General features: G+C 36.3%; 1 protein-coding gene across 1 annotated transcript in view; it reads right to left on the bottom strand.

Moving 5' to 3' along the window:
- The window catches only part of LOC106962627 (regulator of G-protein signaling 6-like), a 71,680-nt gene that overhangs the window by 6,761 nt on the left and 53,867 nt on the right, over positions 1–11,052 (bottom strand). The window contains exons 6-14 of the mRNA XM_015057165.1: positions 9,715–9,779; positions 9,523–9,599; positions 8,741–8,822; positions 8,523–8,597; positions 8,044–8,145; positions 7,794–7,855; positions 6,925–7,035; positions 5,457–5,582; positions 922–1,108 (exon numbers count right to left, since the gene is read on the bottom strand). Of these exons, the coding sequence (XP_014912651.1) occupies positions 922–1,108; positions 5,457–5,582; positions 6,925–7,035; positions 7,794–7,855; positions 8,044–8,145; positions 8,523–8,597; positions 8,741–8,822; positions 9,523–9,599; positions 9,715–9,779 (887 nt within the window). The remainder of the gene's footprint in view (positions 1–921; positions 1,109–5,456; positions 5,583–6,924; positions 7,036–7,793; positions 7,856–8,043; positions 8,146–8,522; positions 8,598–8,740; positions 8,823–9,522; positions 9,600–9,714; positions 9,780–11,052) is intronic.

The following is an 11,052-nucleotide window of genomic DNA, read 5'->3' as shown; positions in this document are numbered from 1 at the left end:
TGTGGACATTGGGGCGGGGGAAACGGGGATAGGTGTCCCTTTTTATCATTTTATAAATTGGGTCCAAAAAAAAAAAAAAAAAAAAAAAAAAACAGGAAACAGAGAATGAAAGAAAATATCTTTACCACAAACTCTGGTGTGGGTAATACACCACCAAGCCAATAACTAAACAAGAAACAAAACTGGCCAAGTCAGAAGAGAAATTTAACAGGATTTCTGCAGGGTAAAGAAGGTTTCAGTGCACTGCCAAGCAAGAAGCAGTAGGGTAAACATTATTAAAGTCTTCCTTTATGAATCTGTACCATGAAATGAAATTTGATAGACAACCTCAAATATTTCTCCCCCCACTCAGTGGTTCACCCATTTCTCAGAAAGGCATATTATCTAGAAATTACTACACAATACAAACTGAAATTCATTAACTCTGGTGAAGCATGCAAGACAGACAAATCAGGCAGACAATGTTGTAGAAAGTATCCTTTGAAAACACATCTGACATGAATCATTTGAACAAATCTGTTTTAAATATATTACAAAGATCACAGGACCTTTCAGATCCACTTTTGTCTGATTTGAAATATTTTTTAAAAGAATCCAGAGGCACTGCTCAACATTGTTAAATGTAAACTAAGGTCTGCTTTACCAGACATGCTGAAAAAAGTCACAAATTGACATTTCCATTCTTTGATTTACATCAGTATGCAGAAGAGCTCTGTCTCAACCATCAGTGGATCAATTGGCTTGATGAGTTTTTCTGTCCTGTGCTGCACAGGAACATGAGAGAAGCTCAGTTTAAAAAAACTTTACAATGAGTAATGCACCTTGTTTACATGATATTTGTTTTATTTATCTGGTTAATGTGCCACTTCCAAAACAAGTAAATATTCTGTGTGTTTTACAAGTTTTCTGTTTTCTTCCTACCTGGGCGTCCTCATAGCTGTACCGCCCAGGGTCCTTCAGGTTCTGGCTGGTGATTTCATAGCTATGCGAGTCCAGGTTGATGGAGCTGGGTGCGCCCTCTGCCAGAAACTCGGCCCAGATGTCCTGCACCCTCTGCACAACATCCTGCTGGGGGACCTTCTTCAGACCCTGCACTGCCAGCCAGAACCTGCGATGCAAATCACAAAAGATGAAGAGGATAATTTGGTCAAGTTTGTTTATTTTATCGTTATCTTAAAGCTGCTTTTGACAGATGTTGAACAAAAGTTTGTACTTTTTTCAAAATCCAAAGTGAAGACCAAGGGGAATAGAAGATGCTAATCATCAACTACTTGAACTCTTTAATCAAAAGTAAAGTTTTTTCCTTCAATTAATCTGTATTTCTTCCTTAAGTCATAAAAGTCCTTTACTTCAAATCTGAACAAATGAAGAGGTAAACCCCACGTTTCGAGTGATTTATGAGTGTGTCCTTGTTGTTGCCTTTGTGTTCTCTGAGTAGCAAACTGGACATTTCAAGGGTGAGCAACTTAACACTTTGTCTTGCTCTGCATTCGCTTGTCAGTCATTATCAGCCTTTGCCTCTTCACCTGGTAGTTGTTGTGCTGAACCTTCTTCATTTAATGCCTTGCTCTAAACCGAAGCTCAGAAAGTCGATTTAAACTCCTGTCGGGCTCTGGGTGTACTTTAATGCGCGTTGTGAGGCTGTTCTCTCAGGAGCACCTTTATATTAAATCTTGAGACTGAGTCAGGTCTACATCGCTTTCATTTAGGCGATTGGTGTTTATTGTGTGTTTTAGGCTTTAGAGCTGCTGCTGCTGCTGCTACCAGACATATTGGTCAGGTGAAAAAAGTGGAAAAGAGAAGTTATATAAAAGCCTCTTGCTTTTAAATGTGTTTTTGTAACGTATTTCATTTAGAAAATACTTAGAGATGCCTGAAAACAATTTGCAGATCACTGATCAGCCACTTTGAAGCTTGATGAAAATTATGAAATGAATTATGTGATACCGGTAAATGCACCATATGAAAAAGCTCCAGAGCCAAATAACCCTTTAGTCTGGATGATACTGCAGTATGAAGACTCAAATTTAACTATTAGAATCAATAAGGTGTTTAATTCAAATACATTTTATTTATAAAGCACTTTAAAAAAAACAAAAAAAAACAGACATTTTCCCTGTATAAAGAAAAGACAAAATAAAGAATAAAAATCAAATCACAAACAGACAATAAAAAACATCAATTCACGCTGGGTCAAAAAAGCTGTTGCAAAACAGGATGTATTTCATAAGAGACTTATAAACAGGAAGTGAAGATGCCCATCTAATATTTAAAGGCATAAAGTTAAGAAGCCGATTTCCGCCTAGTTTTGAGAACAACTAAAAGCAGCTGGTCAGACGACCTCAGCACTTTGAAATGAGCTCTGTAATATAAAGGAAGCCAGTGAAAGGAGGACATGACAGGTGAGGTGTGCTCATGTCTGTGTGGACCAGTTAAAATACAGGCAGCAACATTTTGAGCAACTTGAAGACGTGATGCTTGACTGATACCAACAAAGTGCATTGTAACAGTCAAGCCATCTTGAAATAAAGACCATGTATTTTTATCCCCACGTCCTGCCGCAATAATATAAAGCCAGAGGAAGGACAGAGATTTAAGGAAACTGTATCATATTACGCCAAAACATGCCTGTGGTTCATTCAGGCTGCAAGAAAGTGAGAAGGAGCTAGAGTTTTAGAAGATAGTGGCTCTGTTATATAATTTTGAGCTTTCAACCTCTTGTTAAGGAAGAAAATATCTAAAATAGTTAACTTTAGAAAACAGTTGGCTCTCTCTCTTCCTCTGGATCCCAGGTCCTCTCGGCGAGCCACGTGTAGGCACAAGGAAAACAACAATGCGTGTTGACGTCACAGAATTAATCCAATAAGAAACAACTTATGAATTAACAACAAAACTGCAGAACAACAGAGACATACATTCATTACCTGAGACAAAAAGATAAAAAGAAAAGGCAAAGACGCGTCTTTGGAGAGAGCTGGTGCAAAAAAGGCAAAATAGTGGCAGCAATCTGACTTCTTACTCCAGGTCGCGAACTTTTATAATGTAGGTGTGTCTTTCCTTTTTAATATATTCAATTAAGGCGTACCTCCGCTTGACCAACTGGAAGCTACCTTGGACACTCAGAAAAACTTAGAACTTCCCCTAATTTACTGCTGTGAACAAAGGCCATTTGCTCTTTTGTTTAACAAACGAAGAGGAGAGCCTCATCCTGAACTCCTGTGGTTTTAAAACCATCTAAATAAAAGATATACAGAGAAAAGGATTTCACAGATATGTGTGAAAGCCGGAGTCTCTCCCGCTATCTCTCCCTACATAAATTCTCAGGAACAAACTTAAATTCTGTAATTAGTTTAAGGAAAGTTTATGTTAACAAACCCAGTTTTGCTCTTCTGCACTCAGCACCCCAAAAGATTGAGTCCTGCCTTAAACCAAAAATAACACATAAAATCAACAGAACAAAATGAGGTACAATTCCTTTTTCTAACCTATGAAACATAATATTCAATCCTAAGTATACAAGTTAACACAATCATTTTCCAAAACCCCATTTAGCATAAATCCTGAGTAATTTTCTAATACTAAACAAAACATTTCATTTAATTCTAACAGTCAGAAATAATACAGTTTTCAGTCAGAGCATGCTATCTATAACTAAGAAAAATATCTTGTAAGGTAAATGTTAGTGGTTTAAAATGTTCACACAACCCAGATGTTCACAGAAGGGTTCTGATCTCCTGTGAACTCGGCAAGGTCCTGTTTCCCAAGGTAATTTAAATGATACTGGCCTCTACCTTCCTGCATATGTTAATCCATGGCCTCCTGTCCTATGTGTTACAACCACAGGGGTCCAAGGAGAAGCTCTACAGATCACCCCATTTTCCTTGGAATACTTACCCAGCCATAGTTTAATTCCAAATCACTAACAGAAACCTGTTCAAAGTTTAAAGATTTGTTCAAAAAGATTAAACTGTATTAAACACTAAAAATAATCATTTTTCTCAACACTCTGCATTGGAACATAGTAGATTCTGAAACACTGGCAGCCTTTTAGACATGTCAGTGTTAAGGTAAGGATCTGTATTCTCCTTTAAAACATGGACATTTCTGTTTTTGCAATGCCAGCTGTACTCATTTCTACTGTAAAATGTCAAAGAACTTTACAATGATTTTGTTTGTTTGTTTCAGACTAATCAGTTAAATATATTTAAAATAACATGAGAACAAATGTGTTTAGAGCATATATTTTTCTAAAACTTCCACAAACTTCCAAGCAATTAAGACCGTTAATCAACTGCTGTATCTCAAAGCCACAGGATGACTACCTCTAATATCATTTTTTTCTCTCTATTGATCTGTGGACGGCCTTAGCAAGTCCACAGATAGAGAGAAACACCTCTGGGGTCTACTTTTCTGATTCACTCTCAGTTTCTCCAGAAATGCTCCAAAAGTTCCCTCATAAAACCAAACACAATTAAGGGTTTAGAGGCTGGAGTCTGAATTCTTGTGGGACCGCTGATGGTTGAACAGGTCTATATCGCTCCTCTCCATCTTGCTGTGTGTGCATCTCTGGGTTTTATCAGGCTCAGAGGCATCAACATCCCCAACTGGAGTAGTTCATCTCTACCACTCCTTCCCTCCAACTAACGCTACAAAAACACAAACATTTATTGCTGCTGTGAGGGCATGAAAGGCGAAGCGTTATGTTGTGTGTAAATCCTTATGCCTAAATGAGGGATGAATTTAATATTTTCTCTGCAAATCAATAAACAGCTACTCTGAAATTAACGCATTCATTAACATGGAGGTGAAGACACACTCCGAGTGGAAAAAAACAACAACTAACACAATCTTAATGCCAATGTGCAAAAACAGTATGAAAAAATGAGCTCTACTTCTTCCACTGTACTTCAGCGAGGAGCTGCTCTTCAGATGACTATCAGCGCCATTGAGGCCGAGTTGTTCTCTAAAGGCTGAAGTTTTGGAGCTCCAGAATATTTAGAGCCGTTGATGTTTATTTTTAAATACAGAAGAATGCAACAAGGATTATTCACAATTGGGAACTCAAGACAATTATCCATTTGTCCCAAGAGTGTGTGCTCACACCAACGTTATGAGAACATTTTAACAAACGGCACAACCATTGGTCATGTAAACCAATACAAGCAACTTCTACTGTAAACTCAGTCAACTTACAGTGATTAAATTCATCATAATGACTCTAAATGTAATCAAATCTCTCTCATACCTGAAGCCTGACAAAATTTCATCTTTCAAGACAATGATCCAATCAAAGTAAAAGCAGAATATCATCAACATAGTATATTAATGGTTCACCAAAGATTTTCAATCAGTACTTTGATTTGCAAATTATTAATATTTAATCATGATAAAGCTCAACTCAATTCAATTTCTAAGTAAAGCTGGGCCACAAATTCCTTACCAATGTTTTGACTCACCTCAGGTTTTCTGAGCTAAACTCCGATTCTAGGAACTTGAGGAACAGATCCTGTCCTGCCGGATCCTTCAGAGCCTCCTCCAGGGAGAAACCCCACTTCTTCACCCTCTGCTGACTCGGTTCTTTGCTAGGAGAGACGAGAGAGGGTGGAGAGAAAATGAAAATAGTTTAAAGACTTTATCCATCTTTTAAAAAAACAGATTAATAAAAAAGTGGGGTAGAGAAGAAGAAGATATCTGAAAGAAAAGGTTGAGTGTTGGGTATTCGGAAAAAATTCAAGTTGAAAAATGTGTTTGTATTGTGACAAAGGTTTAGTGCTGATGGAATATTAGTGACTGCAAAGCTCCACATGACAACGTTCATCAGGAATCACATTGCTTAGATGTGATTCATATTGTCCTGTGCAGAATTTTAATCGATTTGGATGAATTATTAAGATGCATTAGGTTTCATGATTATGTGTCTGCTCTAATTAATTCCTTCATTACTCAGTGAGGCCAGAAGTTCAGAGCACAGTTCAACTTGTTGAGAGTAATGTTCACCCACTACATTTCCTGTGTCTTTCATTAATAATTCAGCAAACTATCGGTAGCATCACATGGCTTTGTGAATTGCTGGAACAGAAAGCAACATCTTTGATAAGTCAGATGAAGCAACAAAAACAATTTAAACAAGAGAGTCTGAATAAATACATCTGGACACATAGTAAATACATACAAGCATTTGAGTGCATTTTATTTCAAGTGTAAGATTCATTAGCTTATCCAATGCTATTCTTGGTACAATAGGTATTGTGCTATTCATAGCTGCACATACATTGTATTTCTATATTCTAGTTGCTTGTTTATTCCTATTCTGTTCTAGATAGAAGGTAAATTACTCCAACGTGACGTCGTTCAGCTACATCAAGACAATCTGAGGTTTTCACCCCCTCTGGCATTTTACCTTTTATCCTGCAATTCAATCATGTTCAATAAAATACACAAATAGCATTTAATGAATTGAAAAAGCAAAAATGCAACATAAAAATTTTTTTAAATTTTTTTTACAGGTGCTGTACATTCATCAAAGGTTTACAGTGGTAAAACTTTATCATTTCAAACAAAGGCTTTGTGCCTTTCACTAGGTCTTTGCAATAGCGTGGGCACTAAATATTGAATTTAGATTATGGTTTGAAGAGCTCCAACACCATCTTCTGATGTTTTATTATTTTGAAAAAACAATTTTACTTAGAAACCCCACATGTTTGAGATGGTTTTTTAAAATGACTTTAGTATTAGGAGCTCTGTCTAATTCATTTTGAGTTATTCATCATAAAAAAAATAGTTCAGTTTCAATTCTTTTGGTTAATTTAAAACCTAAATTTAAACATCTGAATATGAAACATACAGATGTATTAAACCGTTTTTTCCGAGTTTCTGTGAATACTAAATGCCTTTAAGCAAAATCTGATGTTTCTGCTTTTGTACCTCATCTCCAGGTCCCACAGGCTGGGGTCATCACTGGTCCAAGGATTAGATGGTTCTGGTGTGGTTACAAACGGGTCATACTCCATGAACTGCTCTGTGTAGGTTATCAGGCTGGTGTACAAAAAAAACACACATGGGTTAACACAAAAGGAGGAGATCATAAAACACTGATACGGTTACTAAACTCCCACTGTGTTATGTCGTGTCATATTTGGCAAGATACTAAAATCAAATCTTGAACTCCTTCCTTAAAAAGCATATATGTACAAACGTGGTTAATGCAGATGTAAAACACAGTAGTGTCACTTGAAGGAAAATTAAAATAAATAGAAAATGTACAAGAATCTCTGATAGCACTCCTCTGTTATCAACTATTTATGAAAAAATAACTTCACAAAGTAATAATGACTTCAGAATAAGTGTCCGTCTTGTGTCACTGTAACCAACCCATTCTGGATATTCTTACAATTTTCTCTAAAATAAAAAAAGAAACATTTCGCTTTCAAAACTGAATTCGCAAATTAATTGTGGAAGCAGAAGTAGCACCATTAGAGATGTAGTAGCAGTCTCTAACTTTTATCCCACAAGTATCATAAACACGTCTAAAGGTTTATTTTCTCCCTCTTTTTACTGCACATAACTGCAGTCACCAAAGGAAGAGCTGGAGCATCAAAATTTTAAATGATCTGTTGTAACAGAAGAAAATAGCATATGCTCAATGAATACAAATATTCAGAAAATAAGAAAAACTTACTAAAACTGGCTCCCTACTGAGGAAAGCTGAAGTCACCTTGAAACTGCAGACTGTAAAAACCTGGCTAAGCTCTTTAATATCTGTTTTTATGTCTGTGAGGGGTACGTTTCTTTACCTTTCAGCAACTTTGGACATTTTCAAACAGTGACGATCGAGCTGGGTGTTCAGAAATAAGATCTGTAAAGAAAAAGTTCTGTTTATTTATTTGTATGATTAATAACTAAGATGGTTTTGATTTTACTGAGAGCGACCATCTCTGGTTTGTGTTACCGTTTCATGAAACACAACACTTCCTGTGATAAAAAGCCACGCAGGATGAAGGAGTATCCATTATGTCACCAACACCATTTTGCAGAAAGTCTTACCTCTTTTTCTACATCCTCTTTCGTCCCTTTTCGGCAGTGGTGTAACGAAGTGTGTATGGGACTCTGTGCCTGCGTTCCCTCCTCCACCACACCGTACACTGACTGGATCATATACATATATATAAAACAAAAAAAGACAGCTAAGCAGGTTATTTGATTAAATGTGCACTTGAGTGTTCTCACATTGCTAGTGGGGTATTTTTTTACATAAGTGCCGTCTTGGGCTAGCACCACCTTTAGCGCCCTTTCCTTAAGAATTTAAAGATGGAAGCACTTTTGCAATAAAGCAGAAAGATCATCAAAAATCAACCATCTGATTTGAGCTCTGTTTGAATTGCACCACCAAACAGACTTGGTTCCTGGAAAAATATCAAAATGTGAGAAATGATCTTCGGTCACAGGGTGTGCACATGCAAAAAACTACAATTTAACTAAAATTTATCTGAAGTATTTGTGTGTAAAGACGCTTTCCTTCGTACCTTCTTAACTCGATGAGGATTCTTCATGCGTCTGCATTTCCTTATGTCCATTTCTGTGGTGTTAACACATCCAGGCTGAAGGAAAACAAACATAAAATGTTCTTTTCTGTCAATAAGGGCAGTGCATGCAGCACCTGAGGAGTTTCTGCAATGATACAGTGTAAAGTTTGTAATTGGAGTCTGCAGATAATGGATAAGTTGGTCAAAAGAAGATTCACCACTGGTCTGTGGACGTCCCAGAAGGCTCTCTCCTGGCTGTCAAGGATCTTCCTCTCAGTTTTATCCTTTTTTCTGTCGATCCTGCAAGTGAGACGAGACACAGTGGGAAACAAAACTTCCATCTTATCCTCATTCCATCAAAGAGTCAAGTCAGAACTCAAGGATATGGAAGAGGAATAGTGATGAGAATAAGGATTATTTTAAATTGTTTTAGTTTTTAAAACTGAAAATTGTGTAGGTTAAAAAACTGCATTATTGTATTGTTTCATGTACAATTACTGAAGTAAAGATCACTTTACTTTTTCACATACTATAGTTACGAATCCTCACTGTGTGCTTAAATCTAAACATTTGCAATCAGGAGATGCAAATATAGGTTGAACAAATCAGTGGTGTGATGTTCTAACTTCTTTAAATCCATAGAATCCTTTTGCAACGTTATTATCATTGCCTTATTGGTGTGTGGAATATTTCCAGTGCTTGTTTAAAGATAGTTTTAGTTATATTTGAAGAGAAAACAGCTCAAAATTTTTTGATAAAATCTGTGAAATTTTCCAGCCTTTGGCACAACTTGTGTTTTTCACCTTCATGCTAAATGGGTAAGGTATTTTAAAGATTGTTCGAAAGTGTATTTCCTATTGTGTTTTTTGTCAATACGGACAAATTGTGAAAATACTTGATAATTTCTTCTTGCTCCTAATGTCTATTTGTCTATTTCTACTGTAAATAACTGAAGTTCATGGATGTTATATTCATGTGCCGACTTGGTGACAAAACTTACTTGACCTGCGCCTCAGCCTGCATGTAGATAAACTCCCACTTTCTTGCAAAAGCCCTCTGTAGTCTGGCCAAGTTCTCCTGTTGGGAATAAATAATAAAACCAAGATTCAAACTCTGAGGGGTAAAGTCCACCTGCCTAAAGGTTGCTCAAAACAAAAATAGTTATAACTTAAAAGAGCGTTTCTGCACTTACTGCCTCATAATCTGCCAGCTCCAGCCTCGTCTTATTCTGCATGGTCCGCTTGCACAGGTAGATGGCTGAGAAAAGACGGTTTAAAACCAGGAATTTATCAGTAGAACATCCACATAATCCAGCAGCTCATGTGTGTCCTATTATCAGTGTAGACTTATGGCTCATGAGCGCCTTTTCTCACCAGTAGATGAGCAGAGAATCATCAGTGTGAAAATGTTTGACGATTTTTGTGACTATTAGGATGTGAAGATACTCTAAAATCTTAAACCCTCATCCAAAGCCATGAACCATGTGACATGGTGCAGGAGGTGAAACGGAGATTGATTATTACAGGAGTGCTGGCCGTGTCTCAGTGTTTTTCAATAAACATTTCTTTGTATTTACATTTAGATTTGCTATTAAATAATTTATAGGCATGTATATTAAAACAAATTAAGTTGGAAACCTTTTATTCTACCTGTATTATATATACATTTTTACCAATAATAAGAAATTTATAAATATTGGTACCATGACAACACAATAAAATACATCTTCAACTACTATTAAAAAAACAATGTTCACAACATTTATTTATAAAAGCTCTGCTCACATTTCTTATTTCACCATGCATCTATGGTTGCCATAAACATCCTTTCGAGCAGCTGCAGACTTGACCTTAGTAACTTTTTCTATTTGCAAACATTTAGCCTGAAGCAAAGAGTTAACTGAGCAAACAAGAGAAGCGCGAGTAGATTTATTCATGTTTCTGTAAAATTACAAGCATTTAATTACATAAGAAATGCTACCAACACATTTAACTTTTCTGCCATTCTTTCCCACCATACTGGTAAGTTCAGCATAGCAGGTTTAGCATTAAAATGACATGAATCTTCAACAGGCTTTTAGCTGTTGTCAGTACAACTGAAACAACTACATTTATTTTGGTTGCATATATTAAAAAAATTAATCTTCAGTGATTTAAGTGATTAAAGCAGTTTTTAAAAGCTGTTTAAAAACACATTTTGAGAAAACTGCAATTGAAATAAAACATAAAAAACATCTGAAATCAGACTGATTATTAACCTGGACAAATTCATTGCAGACTACCTCTAAATGGGGTCTTGATGCAACCTTAATACATTTTGAGTGGGGTTGGGTCTTTATTTAGCACACAGTTGTGATTATCTGTAATGCATGTAGTTTCTAATTTGATAAGTCTTAACTAGCCTTTAAAATACATTCAGTGTTTAAAAGCAAAATGTAATTTAAGGATCATGAAGCAACTGTAGAAGCAGCCAGATGCTCAAGTTACAACAACACAAAACAAAATCCTGACAGGCTAATTAGAAACCTCTA

The sequence above is a fragment of the Poecilia latipinna genome, unplaced genomic scaffold (assembly GCF_001443285.1).
Source record: "Poecilia latipinna isolate Pla-1442-1.1 unplaced genomic scaffold, P_latipinna-1.0 Scaffold61, whole genome shotgun sequence".
NCBI lineage: Eukaryota > Metazoa > Chordata > Actinopteri > Cyprinodontiformes > Poeciliidae > Poecilia > Poecilia latipinna.
Note: the sequence above shows the minus strand (reverse complement) of the source record. Positions and strands in the feature narration are given on the sequence as shown.